Source organism: Musa acuminata, chromosome BXJ3-6 (assembly GCF_036884655.1).
Source record: "Musa acuminata AAA Group cultivar baxijiao chromosome BXJ3-6, Cavendish_Baxijiao_AAA, whole genome shotgun sequence".
Taxonomy (NCBI): domain Eukaryota; kingdom Viridiplantae; phylum Streptophyta; class Magnoliopsida; order Zingiberales; family Musaceae; genus Musa; species Musa acuminata.
Genome location: NC_088354.1, coordinates 2,825,480 through 2,851,671, shown reverse-complemented (window position 1 = coordinate 2,851,671; position 26,192 = coordinate 2,825,480). Strand labels below are relative to the sequence as shown.

General features: G+C 41.3%; 4 protein-coding genes and 1 long non-coding RNA gene across 7 annotated transcripts; 1 reads left to right on the top strand and 4 right to left on the bottom strand.

Moving 5' to 3' along the window:
- Positions 1-1,068: 1,068 nt before the first annotated feature.
- Positions 1,069-4,427, bottom strand: LOC135640211 (zinc finger protein 1-like). Its single transcript, XM_065154448.1, has one exon. The coding sequence runs from the start codon at positions 4,101-4,103 to the stop codon at positions 3,357-3,359; it is 747 nt and encodes a 248-aa protein (XP_065010520.1). The 5' UTR covers positions 4,104-4,427; the 3' UTR covers positions 1,069-3,356.
- Positions 4,428-5,662: 1,235 nt separating this feature from the next.
- On the bottom strand, positions 5,663-9,218 carry LOC108953171 (uncharacterized). 2 transcript variants are annotated; one of them, XR_010496975.1, is made up of 2 exons: positions 7,907-9,218; positions 5,663-7,797 (listed from the first exon to the last, which is right to left on the bottom strand). It is a non-coding gene; the product is annotated as an uncharacterized LOC108953171 (long non-coding RNA). The 2 variants fall into 2 exon arrangements; XR_010496976.1 differs by having other exon boundaries at positions 8,628-9,218.
- A 2,752-nt stretch (positions 9,219-11,970) lies between these two features.
- Positions 11,971-17,547, top strand: LOC135641002 (NADP-dependent glyceraldehyde-3-phosphate dehydrogenase-like). The gene is made up of 9 exons (XM_065155937.1): positions 11,971-12,248; positions 12,986-13,179; positions 13,255-13,383; positions 15,572-15,691; positions 15,808-15,944; positions 16,049-16,204; positions 16,407-16,785; positions 17,005-17,121; positions 17,195-17,547. Exons 1-9 carry the CDS (start codon positions 12,104-12,106, stop codon positions 17,306-17,308), a joined length of 1,491 nt encoding a protein of 496 aa, XP_065012009.1. The 5' UTR covers positions 11,971-12,103; the 3' UTR covers positions 17,309-17,547.
- On the bottom strand, positions 14,760-24,198 carry LOC103986766 (uncharacterized). 2 transcript variants are annotated; one of them, XR_010497518.1, is made up of 12 exons: positions 23,216-24,198; positions 22,806-22,920; positions 22,423-22,533; positions 22,084-22,256; positions 21,672-21,998; positions 21,455-21,580; positions 20,187-20,948; positions 19,940-20,095; positions 19,204-19,867; positions 18,981-19,074; positions 18,074-18,306; positions 14,760-15,337 (listed from the first exon to the last, which is right to left on the bottom strand). XR_010497518.1 is itself a non-coding variant. In XM_009404859.3 (11 exons), the coding sequence occupies exons 1-11, from the start codon at positions 23,507-23,509 to the stop codon at positions 18,147-18,149; spliced, it is 2,982 nt and encodes a 993-aa protein (XP_009403134.2). In that variant the 5' UTR covers positions 23,510-24,198; the 3' UTR covers positions 17,929-18,146. The 2 variants fall into 2 exon arrangements, 1 of the variants encoding a protein (XP_009403134.2); XM_009404859.3 differs by lacking the exon at positions 14,760-15,337 and having other exon boundaries at positions 17,929-18,306.
- Positions 24,199-24,311: 113 nt separating this feature from the next.
- LOC108953190 (putrescine hydroxycinnamoyltransferase 1-like) lies at positions 24,312-26,192 on the bottom strand. Its single transcript, XM_065155938.1, has 2 exons — positions 25,500-26,192; positions 24,312-25,405 (listed from the first exon to the last, which is right to left on the bottom strand). Exons 1-2 carry the CDS (start codon positions 25,911-25,913, stop codon positions 24,515-24,517), a joined length of 1,305 nt encoding a protein of 434 aa, XP_065012010.1. The 5' UTR covers positions 25,914-26,192; the 3' UTR covers positions 24,312-24,514.

The window sequence follows — 26,192 nt, the reverse complement described above, 5'->3', positions numbered from 1 at the left end:
GTTGCGGCTCCTCATCACCTTGTTCGCCAAAGATCTCCACCTCATCCTCGCCATGGACTCCAAGAGGAGGAGGTCTTTTGCTCGCTGACCTCCGCCCTCCCAGCACTTGACTTTGGTGCAATCTCCATGCGGCAGCGACCGATAACCGACCCTCTCCGGCTTTCCGAGCGGGCACAGAAGGCAGAAGCAGCTAAGGAGATGACCTCCTGTTCCGAACTCCTCCTCTTCATGGCCTTCGAAACCCACTTTTGCTACCCTATCTCCATGAAGCTTGGCCATCAGACTTAAGAAAGGTGTTCGCGGAGAGAGGTGGTGCAAGAAAATGAGGAGGAGAGAAGATGGTGGGAGGAGATCAATGAGACTAGGTGTAAGGTTTGCCGGCTGGATTTCTCGAGGACTACCACAAAGTGAAATGACGGCTGTCTTTGAACTGTTGAGGAAACACAAAAGGGAGTTGACAACTACACAAATTTCCTTTTTTTGTTTTGGAGTGGAGCTCCATAATCATTTGTTAGATACACCAAATAGAAACATGTTCTTAGGTGTGCTCACATGTATTTATTACTAAAGTCATGATCTACTAACATATCATAAGAAGCACAACACATGTGAATCATCTTAGGCAGAGTATGCAAGTTGTAGAAGCTCCAATGTAATGTTTAAGATTTTCTTTTCTTTTTTGGTTAGTTTTTATTTTTAGGATAATATTATATCATTTGTCTTTTATGATGTTTTTATTTTTTAAGTTTTGAATAATATTTTATTGAATTTATTTAGTTCAGATATTTTTTTTATATTGATTTATTTATTAAGAATCTTGATAAATAAGAATGTACTTATTTTTTTTATTTATCAAGGAGGTCGATTCCCTCGAAATGATTTTTTTTTTTCTCTTCTTTTACGACAAAATTAGATTTTATCGTATTTTTTTTATTTCTATAAAAAAAATCATATTAAAACACTATAAGAAAAAATATATTTTTGTGTGGTTTTCACTTAGCGAATCGTATGACGATACGAAGCCATCTGCATGATAGAAACATCTTACATTGTACTGAGATGAAAGAATTTGATCAAGCATTCATCGTTGATTCCTTGAGAAATAATTTACATGGCGTTTAATGCTGCCTGCTACAGATTCAATCCACAGAAATCACTTCAAGGGATCAAAAAAGGTTCATACCAAAGTTGCTGAAATTTTTGGTCGGCTTCATTTTAGATTTTGGAATGAGAAGAAGAAAGAAAGAACGATGAAAGCAAAGGTTTGGTTTTGATTGATAGATAGTTAGATAGATAGATAGAAGGGCTCAGACACATCACTTCGCTGCATAAGGTGGGGGCTTCGTCTTCCAGCTCTGTGTCTTCGGCCCGCCGGAGACCGACATGGAAGCGGCGAGATCTCCCCCGGATGGATGGATCCGGAACGAGACGCGGCCGTTGCAGGGGAGGCCCTCCGGGGATTGCCCGGCTCGGTGCAAGGCGCAGCCGCAGTTGCGGTGGTATGGCCGCCGTCGCACCTCCGTGTCGAAGGCGGCGATGCATCGGTCGAAGACGCACTGTAGCAGGGCATGCCCTGCTACAGTGGCCATCGTTGCGCCTGCACCAGATGAAACCTTTCCGCTCTCGAGCCTCTGGATCTCTCCTCGATCCCCCACGCTGTACGCATTTTTGTATTGAGAGACAGGCTGGGAATGAGTCAGAGGGCGACGGCTGTGCCGCTGAGCGAAAGAGGCGGCGTGGGCCATGACGGACGCGCTGTAAACACGGTGCCCATCACCGTCGGATACGCTTTGCTACCGACATCGGTGCGAATCGCAGCCAAAGCAAGGTACACATTTTTTTTATATAGTGCACATCAAGTGTTTGTGGAAATGTCTCTATCGGTTGGGTTATTCCAAAGACTCTCAACAGGTCCAACCCAATGTGGTAATGCAGCCCAGTAATCGAGTTGGGTTAGCCCAATCACTAGTGGCCTTAAAGCCGAAAACATAGTCTATAACCTTACAATAACTCATCTCTCTTCATTTCATTGTACACATTGTTACAAGTTCTTATTCAGAACAGCTCAAATATCTTTTCTTTGCTAGCCAACATGTCATAAGAATATTTCTCCATAAGAAATTTGTTAGTTATTTGAATAAAAATAATAATTTGTACATGTTATAAGCCATAAGCTGTTCTTTCTAGATTCTCTGAGAATTAAATGTTGATGATTCCACTCACTTGCAAAGACCTTTTGAAAAGACAATATTTTTTTCCTTTTTTTCTTTTATTAGTAAGTTGTAAAGGGGATTGATTCTAAACAAAGCTTATTGATGTAGCAGGATAAAGACCAACAGTAGATTCTCATTGAATAGGAGCATCAAATCAAATGATGCAAGGATGAAGAAAATTCCCTATAGTTCACCTGAACCTTTCAAGTACCTAAATGCATTAAGATATTGTGGAAAAGCAAGTTTTATTGCACTAATTTGTGGTTAGTAATTGCTGTTACTACTACAACCTGCAGGTCCCTTCTTATTCCTAACTGGCCCTCAGAAACTTAAGCATTTCCTGCATTTGAGCCTACTCTCTTGTCATGATGCCAGCTTACTTCCTGCAGAGGAGTTTAATCTAGTTGTAATGGCTCTTTATGTCTTTGAAATCAATGCAATATATGCCTATAATCTTAAATAACTGCTTCTGGATGAAGTTAAACAAAACTATGCTGTACACCTCTCTCTCTCTCTCTCTCTCTCTCTTTATTTCTTGTGGCCTGTAAATTCAACTTACCTTATTGCATGGAAGATTGAAATTAAATTAAGTTTTTTTTTTTTTTTTTACATCCATATCCATGGTTATTGCCACATTTTTGTGCTGTCTAAAGCACTGTTTTTGAGATAATGGTGACTTATTATATAGAGTTGACAGCAAAAATACCTTTGTAATTATCACTGCAGAATAAAGTTCACTACAAGGCTTTAGTGGTGCATATATATATATATATATATCAAAAAATTGATTATATGTTAGAGAAGGGTTTATTTAAAGTGAAATTTGTGATATTTGAGATTTCTTTCATTGGATAATACTACATGCATGCATTATCCAAGATAATTAAGTGTCATCTTAATCAGTAAGGATGATCAAAGACCATATTTGCCACTTTGTTATCGGATTTATACTGTGTTTCCTTCTCTCTTCTTCCATGTTATGGCCTAAACAGAAAGGAGTTTACGATTCGGCAAATCGGTGAAGCTCCTCATTCTGAACAAGCAATCTATATTAACCATTGGTTTCACCAAGAGAGAGAACCAGAACAGGGGGATGAAGTGAAAGGAAGAAGAAGCAACCGCTGAGCTCCTAACACCACCTCTCTACAGCCTTAAGGTCAAGTCAAGCATCTGCACCTCCTTCCTGCTCCCTACACCACTGTCTCCGGCGTCAACCCATCGGATGTCCCCGGTCATTACCCCAGGCTCGTCGAACCGTTCCACGAGAACCGACGTCCTTGTGCCGACGCCATGTTGCTGGTCGAAGATCATCGTCGGCCGGTGCTGTTCGTGTAACACGAGGCCAGAGGAAGTGCCGTAGTAAGGCTTGTGTATCATCGAGTGCACCTGAACGCCCAGATGCCGCCCGCCGTACAACGCGTGCAGTGGCAGCGCCGCCATGCTCGGCGGAAGCCTGTGGCTGAATTGGTCGCCGAGCCGGGCACCCCCGCGGCCGCCGTTCTTCGCCAGGGACCGCTCGCGCTTGTGCGCGTTCTGATGCCCGCCCAACGCCTGCGAACTGTAGAACTTCCGACGGCAGTAGTTGCACGAGAACACGCGGGGCTCCGACTCCGACGACTCCGGATTCGGTGGCTCCACGGAACCCAAGGACTCGATGAGATTGAGCACAAACACTGGCGTCCCCGGCGACGTGGTCTTCTCTGTGTCCGAGTTGGACAAGCTAAGGTCCAACAGCTTCCCATTGAACTCGGGTTGCTCTCCGATCCCTTCCTGCCGCTGTTCCTCTTCCTCCAACGGCATGACAGGTTCGTCCTTGGCGACACGGGTATCAGAGTGGGCGGAAGAAGTCCGAGAGAGAGTGGCATCAACGGCGAACCCAAGTGCTGCCATGGAAGTCTAGTCTAGGTTTGATGGATGGCTCGTTGGCTCTGCTCGTTGGCGGTGACTTAAAAGGAGGGCTTCTCCTTGGAAGTCTACATGGAAAGAAAGAAAGAGTAGCGAATGATGAGGATTCTGCGCCATCTCACATCTCATTTCCAAGGAAACAAGCACAGGTCTACAGTTACCTGTAGATAAAATTGAAGACTGCACAGAGAAAGAGGAGCCAACAAGGAAAATAGCATTTAAGTTCCCCATTCATGCCTTCTCTCTCTCTCTCTTCCTTAACACTCACCTTATGTGCATGCTTTTTTGTCCCATTAATTCCAAGGAAACATCAAAAACCGATCTCAGATGAGTAGAGATGGCTTCTCTGATACAAATCATATCATGCAAGATTGATACTGAATCTTTTGCTGGTCAATCATAAAAGATTGACATGAATCTGTTTCTTTTGTGCTGATGGAGAATGACAACGTCTTGATTTATGTTACGACGACTTCTATTTGGGTCTTTGGCCGGCCAGCGATTATGCCGCGTGCTGGGTGATGTGGCATGACCGTCTTTCCCTTTCTGGTTGGGATTGTTTTCGTGCACGTTTTTTCCGTGGAATGGGAATGCCGAATGGAGAGTTAGTTGTGTGTAGCAAGTGAGTTTAATGGAAAGATAGAATACCGTATCTCTGTGAATTGGCAGTTTCATGGTCAAACCAGGTAATGACTACAGGCAACTCTCATGTCAAGGTCAACAATATATGGGGTGGGTCTTACCCATACTTTTCCTTACAAGATGATGCATAATTGTGATTGTTTCTGCTTTCGGAGATTACAGCAATCCGGCAAATGCTTTAGAAAGTCTATTTCTTGTCTACGATTTTTATGTGATGATGTTCATGAATAAGAATTAAGTACGTAACATTTTGTGGCATTGCTTCTAGCAAGCAGTCGAATGTGAATGGCTTCGGTTTCAGAACCGATGATTTTGATTTTTGAAAACTTAGAATTGATATTGAACCGATAACTTATTATTATTTTTAATTAAAAATAATTTAAAATTAAAATTTCATTTCTAAAATTTGAAAAGATGGATGTATAGTTATAATGAGTGTAATTACATTTAAAAAATGATATAAATTTAAATCGATTAATGCTTGAATCTCAATTGATTAAAAGAGGATTTATGCATAGATATTGTTGACACTAGAGTTGTTAATATTTATCTCACAATCATTACCAAAATTAAAAATATTATTATATACCATGTTAAAATTATGTACATCTTCTTTATTATTTTCTTCATGAAATTGTTTCTTCTTCTTGATTTTGAACCAGACAATAATCCTTCCCTGATTAAAAAAGCTTGTATTTGACAACACGACAAACATACTGTTTAGCAGCTGAAAGAATGGGATAATTTGGAAAACCATGCATCTGCCGACATATCCAACTCGAACAATCCACAGTACAAATCCTAGTCCCAGTTTACGTGCTTGCATCAGTTCTCAAGCAAATGACTACTGAACATGATGATGAATGCTAATCTCTGGCTAGCACAATTTCAGGGGCAGCTCATTCAGTTTAATGTCGTTGAGAATTGCAAAACCAATCACCAGTAGCAACAAGAACGAGTAGTCTAAAACAGGAGAATAGGTACAGATTCAAAGAGACTTGCGCTTTCAAGTTGATAAAACAGCAGTGCATATTTCATTTCAAGCATGCAGGTGGCCTTAGGCTTTGAATTGCGCTGACTCGGTCTTATTGCAACTAGATAACGCCCACTGATTCAGGCCACATCCAATCTGTAGCTTCTGAAAAGATATAAAAGATGACTGACAATACATCAAAGAACTTTTGTTCCGGGCATCTCTTCTGCACACAGTAGTTTGTAAGTTTGAGAATTCATACACTCGATATGCAGATCCTGTCAAACACTAAGCACAATGTGGTAAACAAGACAATTTTCTAAGTACTAAAGTTGAATAATTTCACATAAAGAGCAACTTTAGTACCAAAGACATCTACCACAATGGAAAATGAGCTCAGGTATAAAGAAAAAACAAAAAATTATTAACAAAAAAGAAAGCAGAATCAATTTCTCGTTAATGGCCTGTACGATGCCTATAGGAAGATGTTACGTTTCAAGAAGGCTTTGCTAACAAAAAGAGTGAAAATTTTGTCATATTCCCATTTCCATTTCTAGATGGCAGCAGGTCAGAGTTTTTCATGTACTCTGTGCATACCTAAGGGCTAAGCCCCTTAAGCTACAACAAGATACCTGTAAATTGAGTTTGGAATGAGTACAAGACAGAAAATAGAGAGCTGAGGAGGATTTGGGTATCTCAGTAGTTAGTCATGGGTATATCTCAGAAAATAGATAATAAAAGATAGCTAAGTTTGGAAACAGATACAACAAAATTCATTCGTGTACCCTACCCATCATCATTTGTACTTAAGAATTGAAAAATCTGTCCGAACATGACAATGGAGTACATAATCTTAGATTTGCCCATCTTGAAACTATTTTACTACTTCAAAAAGTTCACCAAATATGTTGACCAGAGGAGGCTCAGATTTACTCATCTTTTCAAACATTGAGTATGACAAGGAAGGGTGAATATATATATGTATGTATATATGTATATATATATGTCCAGTTCTTTGCATGCTCCCATACCACAGTTTGTCAGGATCAATTAGAGCAAGCAGGACTTTTCCTTCTAACTGAAATAAGACATGGCTGCAACTGGTTGCTCACAGAGTAAGAGCCCATCCAAGTCTTGCCTCGCCAGTCTTATTACAGCACCCAATTGTTGGACCACCATAGTTACCACAATAGGGTAAAACAAACAGCAGCAACAACAACAACAACGGCAGCAAAGACATAATAACAAAGTTTTGCCCTTTCCAAGTAAATCATCATCACCTCCTTGTATAAAAAAAGATAGAAAACATGAAAAATTCCACCACCACAGCCAACTCCTAGGGGGGGGGGGGGGGGGGGGGGCGCGAGGGAGAGAGAGAGAGAGAGGAATCCAAAGACAGGAGGATAACCATGGGTTAACCAAGATCCAATGAGCTGCCTTTCAAACAATATATATCAAACCCAACTGGCCATCAGCCTGGCCAAGGCTGGATTTCAGTCAGTTGGCTGATGGAACAATTGCTCAAACTTTATAAAATATTTAAAAAAACAGAAGGCAGGAGAAAAAACTTGTTATTTGAAAAAGGGCTAAAAACATGTACTAGGAAAACTGGCAATAACAAGTAAATTAGAGCCTCCACATAATCGTTTGTTGGCAAAATTTTGAGCACGGAACATAACATGCAGCCATTTATAGGTGATATTACCCATATACAAGTGTTTTCATCTACACACAACATTTGATATCATGCGTATTCAGAAGATATGCACAAAGGGTTCCAGAATAGTCATAAAATAATGAGAATAATATACTTCCAAATTATTTGGCAGAATATGATCTAGTAGATATGAATATAAAACAAATCACTGAATTTAGCAGAATAGGGTTCATATCCATAAAATCTGACACTGGATGAGAGAGTTATTTAGGAGGGAACTTTGGGACACTGAACATTATCCAAAGAAGAACTTTTTGAACTTACACGGCCAAAAATTTCAAAGCCCACGCGATCCCACATCGGCATGTAAGAGACTTCTGAATAACAGAACCAAGAGATGGCTGCAACTGCAAAAAGGGTGAAGACGGGATTTGATTCAGGACTTGCTGTTAGCAATCAAGGCTTTTTACAGCTGCAAGATGAGACTGAAGCTGTTTGATCTTGCAGGTAACTCACAAGGCAAAGAGGTACAAAAAGGTCTCGAAGAACCGAAAAAATGGGTACGAAACAGGACATCAAAACGTGAAGATTGCATAAAGCCATCGTAGAACGTGAAGATGGAAACCCCAGATCTTGAAGATTTATTTTGGGCAATTGCCCAAAGATAATGTTAGTTTGCATTAAGGAATTTGCAAGCAGTCGAATCTGTTCATCAAAGTCGTATTTTTATTAGATAAACAGTATTTTTATTAGATAAGGAAGGAGCGGATACTCATCACGTCCAGCAAGAGCCCGACACGTCTCATCAATGTCAGACTCTGCTACGGCCACCCTCTCTCGGCTTGAATTGAAGTCTCGATTATTTTATTCGAAGCTTATAATATCAGAATAAATTTGGGGGTTGCAACACAACAAAAAGAATAGAACGACCAAATCCACGAAATACCATAGATTGAAACCCTAGTCATGCAAGCCTTGGGGTTCGAAGTTCCTTGCCTGCCTTAGGTCATTCCAAATCCATGAAACACTATAAATTGAAACCCTAAAAATGTAGGCATCTATTAGCCACACCAACCAATCACAAAAATTAAAATGCAGAGTTCGAAACCAGAAATTCTAAACGAATTGGAAATCAGACACACACCGCACCATAAACAAAAAGGAAATCTTGTAAAAAGAAGAACCCTAAATATAGATCAACAACCTAAAATCGAAGCAGGAATGCTGAATCGATTACCCGTAGAAAGAATCAAGCTTCAGACTGAATGTGATCCAAAAGAAAGAAAATGGAAGAAAGATTGTAGAGAAAAAGAATATATTGGAATGATCTTGAAGGACGGAAACAGGAGGAAGAAGGGGAGGCTCGGATTCGCCTTTGATCCATCACGGACAGGTTGGAGAACAAACCATCCGTTCTCTGTTGGAGGAGTGGCTGCAGCGGTTGCTTGCCCTGCGGAGCAGCGGCAAAGCCATCCGAGCTGCCCCGCCACCGCCTCCCCCAAGGAAGGTTTCATCGTCATCGCCTCTTGAACATATATATATTACACACACACACACACACTCCCGAAAGGAGCGCTCACTTCCGACGGCAGAACTCGTCGGCGTAGGAGGTAGAGGAGAAGGGGAGGAAGCATGCCCGCCCTCGGTAACGGCGCACTAGTCCCCTTCTCCTCCCTCTCGCTCTCCCCTCTCCCTCTCTGTTGCGCAGCTCACGGAGAATAAAAAGCAGGCACGGTGCCTCTGCTGCGCGCTTCAAGATTCGTGCCCAGTTGCCCTAATACATATTGGAGTGACATCTGATCAACAAACAGTGGACGATCTATGATTCGTCGATGTAATAAACGCGCTTCAAGATTCGTGCCCAGGTACCCTAACCATATATCGAAGTGGCATCTGATTAACAAAACATGGACGTTCTATGATTCGTCGATACTTCAAGATTCGTGCCCGGGGTACCCGAACTACGTAGTGAAGTGGCATCTCATTTGCAACACGTGGACGACCTATGATTTGTCGAGATGTGTATGTACGCTTTAAGAGTCGTGCGACGGTCACGTATGTCTCGAAGTGGCATCTGATTGACAACAACACGTGGACGATCTGTGATGCCAAACATCTGACGTGTACACACAGTTGGATCGATCGAGAGCTATCGATTGATTCGATCACTTCGACAAGGAATCAATGCAATTGATACAATCAACACACATGTAAGGAATTCAAGGTTGGAGATGTAACAATGGATTGTACACAATCTACGAGGGTTCAATCGATGGCATGGCACAAATGCTTACTCAATCAACCATATCTGCTTATTTTAGGGGGGTGACGTTTGATTCTTCTTCCTCGAAGACACAGTTTTCATCCTTTTGCTGCAGATATCACCTCAGCTGCATTAATTCCAAGGTTTGCAAGCATGGGCTTCTCATTTTCCATGGCATCAGCACTTTTCTCTGTCATATTTCAGACTCGAAGATAAGCTGACTTCATCTTCTTTCCATCAGCCATCTCCCTTGTTTGCCTTTCACCTCCTTCTTGTCATCATCAGCACACATCATCTATCTACAGATACAGGTATTTCGATGTCAAGATTCATTTCAATTTCCTAATTACATTTAACAGTTTTGTGTGCAGAGATTATGTTAGAGAATGACTCTTACCAGCATACAGAATGCTCATATCAAACCTCTTTTTTCCCCTTTTAATGTGTAACACAGGGAAAAGATATGATTACTGTGGGAGCTTAAGAACATGAAAGATTGTTCTTCCAGAAAATATTAGCTTCTGATATGACCATATAAACACCACCAATTCCTGGTCCTTGCAATCTAGTGGTGGATGCAAAATGTGGAGTCACCCATCTTTCAAAAGATATGCCATCCACTTTTGATTGGGATAACAAGAGAGCCCATCATCCACATGTTCTTCATCTCCTACCACAAGTGCATCTCTTTCTCTGTTTTCTCTGTGGTTGGGCATGGCATATATAGCTTGCAGTGAACCACCATTAGCAACAGATGACATTGTCAAGCATCCAACCCAATCATGAGAATTAAATATCCATGCATCAAGTCTCTTTTGTTCTTAAATATCAATGTGGCAAGAGACTTGAAAGCATCGCTATGAATTAGTATGGTAATTTACTTGGTAATCAGAGAAGGTAGAACAAAGCCAATCTGGAATATGCTAAGCTTTATGATGTAAGAAGAATCAGAAAAGTACAAATCCAACATTGACTGTCCTTCAAAAGCAGTATAATTCTTAGGATATTCTTGCATACTTTTCCAAGAGAATCTTCTTTAAAACCCATGTGAATTGTAGCATTGATCTGATCTGCAAAACTACTGATGCATTCATAACCCCCATTGGGTTCATAACACTAGTAGCTGAACTAATAATACACTCTGTTGAGCCATTGCTTGATCATTACCTCGCTGTACTACTCCTCTTCATGGCCAGAAAAGAAACCAAAGGCATCTCCATCAGCAGCAGTCTCCGATGAGGAAAGAAACTCTCTAAAAACCTACCCACAAACAAGCTTATAACGTTTTCCATAAATTGATATATTGAGACTCGTGAGAGGTCCAAAATCCTAAAGGACGGACAGTTTGTGAATGGAATAAAATGTATCGACTAATTAGTTATCTTTCGTATTCTAATCTCAATATTTTAAAAGATTATATTGACATCCCTATAATTACGAAAGTGAAACATTTAGATCCATTTACCATAATATCATCGATGTTTTATCAACGAAAATATAAAAATAAAATATAAAATAATAATTTTAATATTCTAATTGATGGTAACGGATGACGTTGATGATGGCAGACGACATCGTCGTTGAGAGCTACGGATGACTATTATATACGAGGAGAGCGACAACAAGATGTGAGAGCCATTTGACAACTACATCAACGTCACATAGATGCAGAGTAACCCTTACCTCTTACTTTCACTCTCCTCATCCACAGTAGCAATTACGCAAACATCAACGTAGATGTAGAATAATCCTCACCTTTTACTATCACTCTCCTCAATTACGCAAACATCAACGTAGATGTAGAATAACCCTCACCTTTTACTATCACTCTCCTCATCCACAGTAGCAATTGCGCAAACATCAACGTAGATGCATAATAGTTTTAACGGTATTATTGTCCGTCACCACCGACATTATCTATCATCATCAACTAGAACGTTAAAATTATCTTTTCATATTTTGTTTTCATATTTTTCTTAATAAAATCGATGATATTAGAATAAATAAATTTAAATATTTTTTAATAATAAAATAATATATTTTTTTAAAATATAAAGAATCTAAATACTAAATATTATTAACGGTAAGAATAATAAAGAATTTGGACTCCCTCGAAGTTTGCACCTTCACCATCTAATTAATGTGAAATAAATAATAAATACCAATAATAATTGTATATGGTAGATTTAGTTATATTATATTAAATCTAGTCATTTTTTTAATCAGCAAGTGAAAAAGTTCAATCTTTTAATAAAAATTAAAAAAATATTTAATAATTAGCCCCTCGCTGCTTTATAATAAGCCTCCTCGTCCGTCGGTCGCCTCCCCCGACCGCTGCTGCTGCTGCTCCAGCACTCGTTTGTCGGCCGCTTGCTCGCCTCCTGTCTGCTTTCGCGCGGCGCTGAGAACGGTGGTGGTGGAAGAAGGGAAGGGGACAGAATTCGACGGTCATGGCGGGAACGGGTGTGTTCGCGGAGATCATCGACGGGGAGGTCTACAAGTACTATGCCGACGGGGAGTGGAAGAAGTCCGCCTCCGGGAAGTCTGTTTCCATCATCAATCCCACCACCAGGACGCCTCAGTACAAGGTCCAAGGTGATGGAATTCTTTGTCCCTAGTTCTCGAAGCTGCTTGTTTGGAGCAGAAATTTTAGTTCTTTTAGCTTTTTCTTCTTCTTCGGTGGGTGATCTGGTCGTGTTCGATTAGAGGGGGGGGAAAAAAAAGTGATCTTTATGTGTTATAGCAACCAACAACGTTCGGAATCCCTGGAAACTCTTCCAATTTTCTGATGTAATTTCAGCCTTTTGGTATTCGGAGACTGGAAATTCACCAAGAAATGGAATCTTTACTGGAGTTTTCCCCTAAAAAATTGATCTTTTTTGGGGGATCAGGTCTGTAATTTGTCAGTACAGATTCATACGCTTTAGGATGCATGCTGTCAAGGCGGCGGCGAGAACATCGCCTGCAATGAACGCGGAGTGATCCCAGTCATCGAGGGCATCCTCGATATCAAGGGGATATTGAAGACCATGACTGCTCACAGCTTCATTTTCCGAGTTTGTTTCAGCTACTCATGCTCTCAGTTCCTCATCAGCCCTGCCAGCCCTTCGTTGCTACCCTCACTACCACCGCCACTCGAATCTTTCTTCTATGACCTTCGAAACAAAGAGCTGTTGTTTCAAGCTTTAGTTGAACTCTTTTTCCCTCTTGATGAAATATAGAGATAATTGGCCCATCTAATTGTGCTTTATTTCAAGCTTTGGTGATGAGGTTTTTAATGTTTGTTCTTGTTCTTTTTCTTTTACTGTTGATTGGCCGGGTGTTTGAACCAGCATGTACGCAAGAGGAGGTGAACAATGTGATGGACGCTGCAAAGGCAGCACAAAAGTTGTGGGCGCGGACGCCGCTGTGGAAACGGGCGGAGTTTCTCCACAAGGCGGCTGCGATCCTCAAAGAGCACAAGAACCCCATAGCCGAGTGCCTTGTCAAAGAGATCGCCAAGCCTGCAAAGGATGCTGTCACTGAGGTAGTAGACTCTTCTCATTTATTGCCGTGTATCTATCGATCTTGGTTTAATTTGTGTTGAGTGGCTAATATGAAGGTGGTAAGGTCGGGGGATCTGATATCATACACCGCAGAGGATGGAGTTAGGATTCTCGGAGAGGGCAAGCTCCTGGTCTCGGATAGTTTTCCTGGTAATGAGCGCAGCAAGTACTGCCTCAGTTCCAAGGTGATCGTCTTTATTTTCTTTCTTGTTCTTGTTGGTGTTCGTAACTATTCAGCAATGAGAAGGAATAAGACATAATGCAAGGACATCTTTAACAAAACTTGTCCTGATATAGGTTGTAAACAAAACTTGTCCTGATATATTTTTGAGTTTTTCACCTTCATGAAGTTGAATATGTTTGAAACGATTTTAGTAACCAAAGTTGGCTATACAACAGTTGATGATTTGAATCAATCTCCTAGTCATTAGTGTATCATCCATAAAGAAATGCAGTAAAAGTTAGTAGGAAAATAAAAAAGTTCCTTGGACTTCAAAAATAAATGTAGATGAGGAGAACATAATTTTGCATGTGTATTGATAAAATATTTTATTTTATGATTTTCTTTGTTTAGGATGATTACATTTGAAAAAGGAAGCACAGTGGGTGTAAAAAATGGAAGAGTTATAAGGCTAATAGGAAATACTTAGGAAAGCTTTTTGTTGTTTTTGTATGTGGTTAATTATTGGCTGTATCGATCTTTCTATTCAGTTTGTTAAATATCTTATCCACAAACTCTTGTACTTCTTTGAATAAATCAGGATATTCTTCATCCTACTTTGGGTATGATAACTTAAAAACTCGGGCTAATTATAGCTTACTTTTTGTAGTTAGATCTCTTTGACACCCCGATTCCTAGACTTAAATAATTTATATTGAAATTCTTATAGTTATGAAAGTGAAACATCTAGCTCCATTTATCCTAATGTCGTCGGTGTTACCGACGAAAACAAGAAAACGATGAGCAAAAAAGTAATTTCAACATTCCAGTTACGTTTTTGGTGGTAGCAGACAGCGACGTCGCTGGTGGCTGTTATGGATGAGGGAGAGTGATAATGAGAGATGAGGCGAAGAGAGAGGAGGAAGAGGACGATGCAGATGTTGACGTTCTGCATCTATCGACGTTGCTCGGCAACTGCAACGATGCCGACACAGATACAGAGCGACGACGTTTGTATTTGCATTTGCGTTGGCGCCGATGTAGATGCCGAGCAATCCTTTCGTCACTTTGCATCTACGTTAGGCCTATACAGCTGTAGAGCGTCGACATCTGTGTCGTCCTCTTCCCCTTCTCTTTGTCTAATCTCTCGTCGTCACTCTTCCTCCTCATCCACAACAGCCACCTACGGCCTGCAACGGCGCCATCGTCTGCCACCACCAAAAATATAATTGAGACGTTAGGAATTATTCTTTTGCCCATTGATTTTGTGTTTCTATCAGTAAAACCGACGACGTTATGATAAATGGAGTTAGATGTTTCACTTTTATAATTATAGAGATTTCAATGAAAATTTTTTAAGTCTAGGGACTAAGATGCTAAAGAGGTCTAACTATAGGGGGTAATATGTAATTAGCCCTGAAAACTCTGTAGTTGCTTCGTTACTCTAGATCGCCAATTGTTTCTTCAATCTAAGTTGATTTACCATTTTCTTCTACTTCTTAAACTAGAGAGATATTTCACTTTGTACATATAACATATAAAAAAGATTTTTTGAGAAATACTAGAAAGAGCATTTTCATTAGTTGAATGGGCAAGAAACTATAGGGGTCACCTTACCCTATGCAATGTTTGATCCATGGATGTGCAATTATAGCATCCTTGATTATATAGATTTAATCTTGCATATAACTTAAGATGTGATGCAATAGAAAGTTGTCATAAAAAGGACGTATCCGATGCATGAGACTCCCGCTGATGTGAGGTTTGGGAAGGATCAATATATGCACCTTTACACTTAAATACAGCGAGACTGTTTTTATGCCTCAAATCATGTTTTCTCAAGTAACAAAGGAGCAATCTTACCGGCATACCAAGGCACACCCCCCGATAGAAAGCTATCATTTATTGCAAAATCACAGAAGTGCTGTCTTCACCTTAAGGTGAGTTGCAATGAACAGCCTTTTTCCGAAGTTCTGCACCTGCAATGGATCAAAGGCTAGTAAACACATTTCATATAAGGAACAAAATTTCAAAATCAACGGGAAAAACACAAAAAAATATCTACTACAACAGGACAATTGCAGTAAATATGGATAAAAGATGATATGGAGATCTTCAACCCGAAGCTCTCCGAACTGAGCTACAACTGCGATTTTATATAATCTACATTGGGAAATATACTGCAATCTGATTTTGAGTTTGTTTTGTTCTAGATCCCTCTTGGTGTTGTGTTAGCTATCCCTCCTTTCAACTATCCTGTAAACTTAGCAGTCTCCAAAATTGCCCCTGCATTAATTGCCGGCAATGCCCTCGTGCTCAAGCCTCCTACTCAGGTATGTAAATTAAATCTAAATGCTCCACTTATACAATCAGCAAGATATTCTCAAAATTCATGTCTTTGATCTTGGAAATTGTATGAAACAACTTTTATCTGTCCTTTCGTGGCCAGGGTGCAGTGGCTGCTCTTCACATGATACACTGTTTTCACCTTGCTGGTTTTCCGAAAGGCCTGATCAGCTGTGTCACTGGCAAAGGATCTGAAATAGGCGATTTTTTAACGATGCACCCTGGAGTAAATTGTATAAGGTAATAGCATACCTGGAGGTACTATCTTACGAGGTTGTATCTTTTTATGCCTTGTTCGTCTCCTAAAGGCCATGATTATAAAAATTATTTGCTTCTTATCACAGCTTTACTGGAGGTGATACTGGGATTGCCATTTCAAAGAAAGCTGGAATGATCCCTTTGCAGATGGAACTTGGAGGCAAAGACGCATGCATCGTGCTTGAAGATGCTGATCTTGACTTGGTTACCGCAAATATAGTGAAAGGAGGTTACTCTTACAGGTCTTGTAACAGAGTCCCATATAAATATTTACTGAGATCGACTTTTATATGATTTCTTTAACTTCTCATCTCTATTATCTGCGGGGGGGAGGATTTAGATAGAGATTTAGAAGAGATGAGTACACCGTCACATTGCGGTTTTAGTTTGATGTGGAATTTATTTCAGCAGAATGTGAATTGTTTTTACTTTTGTCCATCACAGTGGTCAAAGATGTACAGCAGTCAAAGTAGTTCTAATCATGGAATCAGTAGCTGATGCTGTTGTAGAGAAGGTGAAAGCGAAAATGGCAAATCTAACTATTGGTCCACCAGAGGAGAACTGTGACATCACTCCAGTTGTGTCGGAATCTTCTGCAAATTTTATACAAGGTTTGGTTATGGATGCCAAGCAGAAAGGAGCCACATTTTGCCAGGAGTACCGGAGGGAAGGAAATCTCATTTGGCCATTGCTGCTCGATCATGTCAGACCTGATATGAGGATTGCTTGGGAGGAACCGTTTGGACCTGTGCTGCCTGTGATTAGAATCAGCTCTGTCGAGGAAGGTATTCATCATTGTAATGCCAGCAACTTTGGCCTCCAGGTAATGCTGTTTCGAGATCCTATTGACACCAAATTAGTTCTAAGCCTACTTCATTCAGAGTGAAATGTACAAGAATCATAGATTTTTTTTAGTGCATTCCAAAAACAATAGCCATAGTCTAGTAGATTGCTATATCAAATTAATTAGATATCATATACTTACTTTAGTGCATTCCTAGATTTTAGTTTAGCTAAATTGTAGTCGATGTATTTGTCGTAGGGATGTGTGTTCACAAAGGACATCAACAAAGCGATAATGATCAGTGATGCTATGGAGACAGGAACAGTTCAGATAAATTCGGCACCAGCTCGAGGACCTGACCATTTCCCTTTCCAGGTAATAAGCAACTCTTTTGATGTTGGAGTTAACATAAAGTAGTTGATTGTGGTGGTATCTTTGATTTCTGCAGGGTTTGAAAGAAAGCGGCATTGGATCGCAAGGCATAACTAACAGCATCAATATGATGACAAAGATAAAGAGCACGGTTATTAACTTGCCATCTCCATCTTACACCATCGGCTGAAAGATCTCATAGGCTAGTTTAGATGTTGGATAAGTAGTGAGTGAGAAAGACTAATAAATCGGTTTGGGTTGAAAGATCTTGTGGAGTAGTCCACATGTTAAATAAGCTTAGAGAAAGTTGTGTGTGCTGTGAAAGCTCGATTATGCTCGATTCTTAGTTTTAATCTGAAATGAAAAAGATTGTAGGACAGCATCAATATCAGATTCCAATACGGTTGGCTGGTGGTTTTTATTCTTGCATTTCCTATTTCTACTCTACTCTAGTCTTTCTATTATGAACCTATTTGGTCATATTTTGACAATCCATTCATTTTTCAAAATGTTGAGAGGGGTTCAAAATTTTATTTAACATATTAGTTAGTTTAACTAAGATTTTGATAGATGATCATAAGATAACTAAGATTTTCATCATCTATCTATCCTTCATGAAAAACAAAAAACACTTAATCTAACAACCTAATCTCGTTCTTAAAAAACAAAAATATATCGGTAAAAGAAAGATTGATGTCTCCAAAAACACTGGATAACGAAAATCCGACATGTAATATAAATGAAAACCCAATCCAAAAAATTAGAACAATGATTGATGAAAAGTCTGTTACTGAGCTCGACTTACATATGTGCATGCTTTGTTTTAGAATAAAACAAACATTGGGGAAAAGTAATCAGACGAGTATTAATTTGTCATAGCTTTCTACTCAGATAAATTAGTTCTTTTACAAGCCAAAGCTGTAAGGAGAAGGGAAAAGAAGAGAAGAGAAATGACCATAATCTCCTCCGTTCTCGTTTGGCAAAAAAGAATACCAAAAACTAAGAGAACAGCAATTTCATTTTTGCCATCATATCCTGAACGGAATAATACTCAGCAACCTCTGTTTCTTCACTTTGGATCTTTCTTGTTGTTTTACATTGGTCATCTCCTGGAACTCGTTTTGGCCACCATTTGATTCTTTAGACTTCTTTGCCTTCTTCCTCCTGCCTTGACAGTACTCCTCATTCCTGAGATAGTTTATGGATCAAATGACACCAAAATCCATGGGAAGAAAAATAAATAATGGCACTCAGAGCAATTGGTAATGTTGGTGTTATAAACAACAATTTGTCATTGGCAGTAGTAAGAAGGAGAATCTAACCTCCTGTGCAAGCCAAAGATTTCCAGTTCAGATAATCTATGTACACGTAGGTACTATAAACACTACAATATAGAGAGAAGTATTTTTCAAGATGAATTTGGCAACAGATAATTGGCATAATAACTATAGCAGAAGATTGCCATCTCAAGGCTGGTGCTTGGTCACGGAATGGCAGAATCTCATGGTAAGCCATGCAATCCTTGTCGCATTAAGCTTTGTGTAAGAAAATTGTCCTAACTGGTAAGCCATTTCTTACGGCATAGATATGAACCAAATGAGGATGCACCAATGCCAGTCAAACTGTGGGGCTTTTTCCCTAGTGAGCTTTATGTTATACCAACGCATGCCAAAAAAAAAAAACAAGGCCTTAGTGAAACATCAACCAAATCATAGAATATAAATGGCTTGACATGCTGGCAAACAAGCATAAGAGTTGGCCGTCCAGCTGCAGTAGTAGCTTTAATTTTATCAATTATGGGCTTTGAAAGCAGTACTAGTACCATTTATCTCCATAGCCATGACACAGTACAAGTAACTTACCATTCATCCACCACATAATCAATCCTGCTACTTCTTGAACTTTTAAGTCCGTGTACTTTGAACTCTGGTGATTCCAGGTGATACCATCTGGCAACTGCATAATAAAAGAAAGCATTAATCAATGTGTAAAATTTAAGGTGAAGTAACAAAGATCATGAATCCAAACAAAAAATACAAGAAAAAAGGGAGGCAATTCAACAAATATTTGAAATGTAGATGGTACCAGTTTTTTTGTTCAAGCCCCTCATGAGTAGTTTCATAATATTATGCTGAAGGAGCCCATTGTCATCTAAAATTGTGTCTCTTGAGTTACACTGATAATCCGTGGAGCTGGAACACCATCTTGATTGCTCAGGATGATCATGTGTTCGATCTTTACCATTGTCCCCGCCAATTCCTCCAGTTGATATATTCAAAGATTCACTGTTACAGTAACTATCATTCCTCATACTGCAGGTACTTCTGTTTTTCTTGAAACTAGCACGAGAATTCTTTCGACCAGAACACTCAGAAAGTACAACATTTTTAACAATCTCAGAGGTTGATGTGCCCTGATCATTCAAGCTAACATCATCAGGTACAGCTTTTTTTTGCAAGCTTGTCATAATTGAAAGCCGCTTTTTTCTTCTGTTTCTTTTCCTGATTTTATCTGCACTCAACAAAGAAAGAAACAGTTGCTTGCGGCCAAAATAGATTCCATTTAGTGAATGTTTTACATGTTTTTTTGGCTTTAGTCCTGTTTGGGATTTCATTACGTCAAGAACTTCCTTCTCAACAAAACCACTTGAACATCCCTTTAATACATTAGTCATTCCAGATTCCTCCAGTTTAAGGTAGCCCCCATTGCACTGTGTGTTAGTTGAGCACCTCTTGCTCTCATTACCAATCTGGATATGCAAACAAGAGGAAAAGTTTAGATTGTACACACAAGAATCAGGAATGAAGAAAGGGAAACCCACCTGATGTTCCACGGAAGTTTTATCATGTGATGCCATCTGCATGAATCCCAACTGGTTTAAAAGTTTGAGAGGATTTTTATCTGCAGGTACGTTACTTGTTCCTTTTTGGCTAAGTGCATCATTATTCTGATAAATTGCAATTGCAACATCATCATTCTACATGCCAAAACAAACCAAGGTCAACAAAGAGTAATATGTTCCCTGGAAAAGCACTTGCATCAGATCTGATAGATAATGCTGAAATTACCTCGTGCATATTGATTTGCTTGAGAATCTTCTCATGATGTTGCTGAGGAGAAGAGTCTGAGCAGGAAGCATTATTTGGCACAGAGAGGAGCACTTCTGACTTCACCTCTTCATTCCAATCATTAGAAAGAAGACATTTTCCACTGTTAGTTTGATCACTTTCAGAGGTGACAGTGGCATCATTTGCATGGGTAACCATAACAACAAAATCCTTGTCCCGTGCAGGTTCGATTGAATCTTCAATCAACCTCTGTTGAATAATCTGGGAAACAGGCATCATGAACTCTTTTGAAGATGCTGCATCCGCTGATTTTTTCCCTTGCTGCAATGCATTTGACATAATATCACTATTTGCTCGCAATAATGCAGCTTTTCTCCCTAGCAACTGGCTGTCACTCTGGGGAGCTACATTTTCATTTTGTATGTTGTTGTCATTTTCTCGCAAAAATGCTACTCCAGGTAACTGGGAATCCGATGAAGAACCTATTCCAGAATCAGGATGACAATCAGTAATAGGATAACTTTTAAGTATGGCAGAACTAGATTCCAAGGTGCTTAGTTTCCCATCCACCAAACAATTTAGAACTGCTCCCTTTATAACTAAGGCTGAGTGAGGAATTAATTTCTTCCCAGGAGGATTAGTAGAAACACAATCTTTTTGAATCATCTCTGATGATTTCTTTACTATAGAACTCCTATCACGGACATAAAATAGCATGTAGGCCTTCTGCTCTAGGACAGTCTTCTCACTAACCTGGTAAACCTGCAATCGTATTTTTGAAAGAATCAACATGAGAACCAACTAAAATAATACAAGCATGAACAAGCCAAACTTTCAGTTGCTCAGACAAAATCACAGTAAAAGCAATTCAGATGACTCATAATTAAGTCTTTTCTCTTTTCTGCTTAACACATATAACCTAAGGATATGATTTGGTTTTATCATAATATCTTCCAAGTTCCATTTTGAAGGAAGGGAATCTTTCCCCTTGCCCCCTTCTATTGGTGTCTTTGATCATATTGTATTGTGAGGTGCATTGGCACATGAGCAGAGCATGGTGTAATAGATATCCAAGAGAATTCCTACCAGGACCTGTGATCATAATAAATCCATTACACATTATTCATGCAACCCTAAAATATAAATTTTCAGCTTGTATATATTATTATTGATGATTTTATTAAGAAGTCAAGATTCAACGATTTACTGATAAAATATAATAACATAAACATAACATGATAACAAACAAAGCAAAACATAAACTAAACCTGGTTATCATCAAGAGAATGCCACATGCCACTAGAGGTACAAACATAACAATAATAATGACCAGATTCGGTACTCCAGCCAGCATGCACCAAAACTCCATAAAGGGTGTATTTCAAATCATCTTCCTGAAAAGATTGATGAGGCAAAGAATCAGATGTTTACATACATCAGAATGTTCAAGATGAAAGGCTGACTAATTTTAATGAATTTACACACATGTGGATCACTGATGAAAGGTTTTAAATCAAGAGTGAGATCAAAATCCACTTTTGTGTCAATCTTCTGTCCAGGAAACAAAGAATCAAAACGTTTAAGATGAATAGTGAGAACATAAGGGGCCTTGTGAATGGTGAGCTGTTTGAGGGCCCTAACTTTCTCTTTGCAGTTTTGACACTGGTACTGTCTTTCCCCTCCATCTAATTGTTCCACAGCAGTAAAATGTTTTAGTGCTTTCCATAAAGAATCAACCTTTGCTATTTCGAGACTCAAATCCAGGAAGGGATCAAATTTATTGGAAGAATAGGAACATTGCATGCACTTAACCTGCAATAGAGCATTCAAGATTCACTGACAGGTCTATATTCTGTAAAAATTGCAGGTACATAGACAGAAGGTTTATATGAGCAACCTGACTTCTCAGTCGGCCACCAAATATCTTGTGTACCAAACTTTTTTCATAAGCAGTAGGGGACTCACTAGGGACTCCAGATGGTAAACAGCATTTGTGCATGGACTCAAGCAAGCTAACCATGTACTCATGTGCATCTTCTTGTCTAGAATTACGAAAATTGCGAGATATGCCTGATCAGCTGGTTAAGGTTTGCAGCTTTAAGTTACAGTAGCACTACTTGTTAACTCACTACATACCCTTTCTAAATTTAAATTCATCATTTTCAGTGGCAGAAAAAAAATATTTGTTACAGGGCTGCAAGAAAGGTAAAATTATTTTGTGTACAAATAAGGATACAACGTAAGTTCTTGACAAGAGTAGAAGGTGACAATATCTTTCCAGTTGACTGTAGGGCAATCATGACGTGGTTCTGAATGGCACACATTGCACAAAATCCAGCTATCTGACCTACAAAGGCAAATTCAGAGCTGAAATCAATAAAAAATAAACAAAAATAGGAATTCGAATGTATACTAAATCTGGTCTGTGTAAACATATATATAGTGCAGATGAAAATATTAGTCAGGCTATTTTCTACAAACTGATATTCTTTTCCCTGAACTGATTAGACAAACAAGAAATTTTCCACAAAAATACAAGTTAATGATATTCATGCAAACATTAATGTTGGTGCTAAAAAATGAACGAAAAAAGGAAAGAGGATAGAGAAAAAAACTCACAAGAAATTTGATGTTTCCCACTTTGTAGATATGCAGCAAAAGGCTCAGTGTATGTCAGGCATTGAAGGACTGAATTAAGAAAACAAGTGTTGCCAAGATTGGCCAATCCAGCACCCTGTAAATTATAAGATTTTCACGCTTTTACTCGGGATGTTACAATCTCAAAACCCATAGTATGTGATTGTAAAAGCAAAGGAAACAGACTAACAGCCAATCTGGGAGGTTTACATAAAAGTAAGAGATAATGTAAAGAAGGAAACTATTAGACTACAACTGTTTCCCATCAGATAAACGAATAGACCGCCCAATCAAGCGGTAGGTACCATACAATCAAGAAAGACGCTCCCCAAAATTACAAGATCAACAACTTCTGAATCCCGAATCGGCAGCATACCAAAAACTGCACTTACAATATTACGAAACCTGATCCTAGAGCTGAGCTCGGGGTCCATTTCATGCTCATAGGCCTCCGCACCATCCGATCTCCTCCCCAGTGACGGCGCCGAAACCGCGGGAGGATCCCGATTGCACGCCGAGGGCCTGGGAGTTTCCGAATCGGGGTTCAGGGTTTCAAGATAGAAAGCCCCATTGGACGATGGTGAGAAGAATTTACGGGCAGGGTGGAACTCGATCCTCCTCTGGATCACCGTCGCGTCGGCGTCGCAGCCATCCGGCTTTTTCGCCTCCACCAGATCGTCTGCCATTGGGGACGAGACGAGATCGAGGCGATCGGGTTTCCACCCTCCGGTATTGGCGATCGGGGCCGCGAGATCGAGACGAGGGTTTCGGCGGAGCGCCCCTCTCTCTCGCGCTCTGTCTCTCACAAAGATTGGCCGCGAAAGAGGACGCGGAGTTATGGGGTTGGGTGTGAATATAAAACCCCGGCGTGCGGTTTTGGGCGCAAATCCAACGGTGGCAGCTTGCGATATCACGACGAAGGAGAGATCGAGGCCCTTGGTTGGTGGGCAGGAAGGTAGCGACTCCTCTCGGGTGGGACCCACTGAAAGGAGGAAGCGGTTGGCGATTGACGCGGGTGGGAGAATTGGAACTATCGGACTGTTGTGCCCACGTGTTTAATTCCGCATATCGTGAGCGAGAGATGACGTCGACATTGCGCGCATCTGTGTTGGACACCACATCACCCCTGAATCATTTCACGGCCGATTCTGCTGTTGCTGAAGAATGTTTATTTCCAAATCTCGTTAGGTGCTTGATCCCTTCCATGACCGACGGCGCGGCTCTGCTCCGCTCCCTCGTCATCCTGATCCTCCCAGTCCTCTCCCTGCAGCCTACGTCCGAAGCGTACACCAGCAGCGTTCAACAGGACGACAAGAGAGTCGCCGTCTGTTGGACTTTTGTCTCCCAAACTCTATGTCCAGCGCGGCACGGAACAATAAGAGAAGCGGCACCATGAATGCTGGCTTCGCAGAACACTGTCGCCGACACCATGAACGCCGGCTTCGCCCACCTGTAGATCAGCTCCAAGAAGTCCAATGCTGAATGCAGTTGACACAAACACACAGTAGCGATGAAAGGAGTTAAGGACACTACTACAGACATTGATTCACTCAAGCTTTCAAGCGACAACACAGAAGAAATGCTCGAGTTGCAGATGGCCTTATTTGAATGGAAGCTCTACTTAATCGGATTCTGACACTCTAAATTCAAACAGAACACCAAGAAATCAAAGCTGATGAAAAGAATCATGCCTAAGATTGCTTCAGAGCCTCAAGTTCCTCGTAGAATACTTGCTTGAACAGCGGCATGTTCTCCGGCTCCATGGCCACCGCCAGCGACAGCCCCCCCTCCACGCCGGAGTCGTGCATGATGTACACCAATCCACTGAACTGCAGCGTCGCGCGCACCATGATCGCCGGCTTCCCCCACCCGAAGTCAGCCTCATATATAGGCAGCCCCAGCCAGCTGATCACCCAGAGATCGGTGCCGGGAATCACCCATGAGCCCTTCTGCAGGCCTCTCACGTCTCGTTGCAGCTCCAAGTAGTCTATCAGCGACCTTATGTAGTCGTCATTTAGTCGAACAGTTGCGTCGTTGATCTTGTCGGCCCCGAACTCCAGCGAATTGGACAGGATCTCCCCGACTTTTGCAACCGCCGATGTTCTAAAGATGCCATTGCCCACAAAGCCTGCGGGAAGCGGCGGCTTGACGCGGGTACGTGCGTCAGCCGTCATGTAGAGCCTCGTCTCTTGGTCGCCCCCGAGCTTGCGCGCTTTGCATGCTGACCGCCATACGTGAGCCGTCACTGCTTTGAAGGTGGAGAGACCTTTCTTTCCGCCTCCGCTGCCCTTGAGGAGATGTAGCTGTTCTTTCGATAGCTTAAGAATGGCGGTATCGAAAGGGGCCTTGCCGGTGGACGGCTTGGCTGCTGACTTTTGAATGTACTCGACGTGGTCGAAGAGGACGGTCGGCGGTGACCGGGCACGGAGGAGGGTTCGGTCGAGGGAGGGAGGGGCAGAGACGTTGATGCCTCGGGCGATGTCGGACCATGAATTGACGAAGTGAAGCGCGCCGAGCCCGTCGGCGGCAGTGTGATGCACTGCTACGCCCAAGCACACGCCACCGCACTTGAAGAGGATCACCTGCAGTAGATTTGCTTGAGGTTTTAGCCGATCCCGTGGACATGGCGAACAATCGACAAGAAAAATGACAAAAAATTAAAGGGGGGAAGATCACCTGAACCATGACAAGGGGGCAAGGAGCGTTGCCGGACTCCACGGATGGCACCAGCATCTGCCTTATCGTATCCGAAGGAGCGAAGTCGTCAAGGACGTCGTCCATGGCGGAGGCGGACCGGGCGACCATGAAGAGGGCGCCCTCCCCGGTGCACTGGATCTCGACCCTGCCAGCTGGGTCCAGCCCGATCCGGCCCGCCAGGGGGTAGAACGGCACCAGAACCTTGGCCAGCGCCGCCTTCAGCGCCTCTACGGCGAAGGAGAAACCTCCGATCGGTCGGGCGGCGCTGGGGGGGTAGAAGTAGACGGTGGGGGTGTGGGAGCGAGCCACCAGTAGGTCCAGGTTGGAGAGCCAGATGCTGTGTGTTGGGGTCTCCTCGGCCGGAACCACCATACCTGATTCAATGGTCTCCATCACACTCTCTCTCTCTCTCTCTCTCTCTCTCTCTCTCTCTCTCTCTCTCAGGCACAGGCACAATTGCAGACGATCACAGCAGCAGCAGCAGTAGAAATAAATGACTGCTTTGGATACCGTTTCTTTTTAGGTGATCGTAGTGCAGTGCAGTAAATTTCATGGCGATTTCGTAGCAGAGATGCAAACAGGGTGTCGATGAGTAACAAGGACAGCATCTTCCTGCCCAATGATTCCGGACATGGCGTTTCCTGCTGCTTCATCTCCCACGTAAGAATGGGA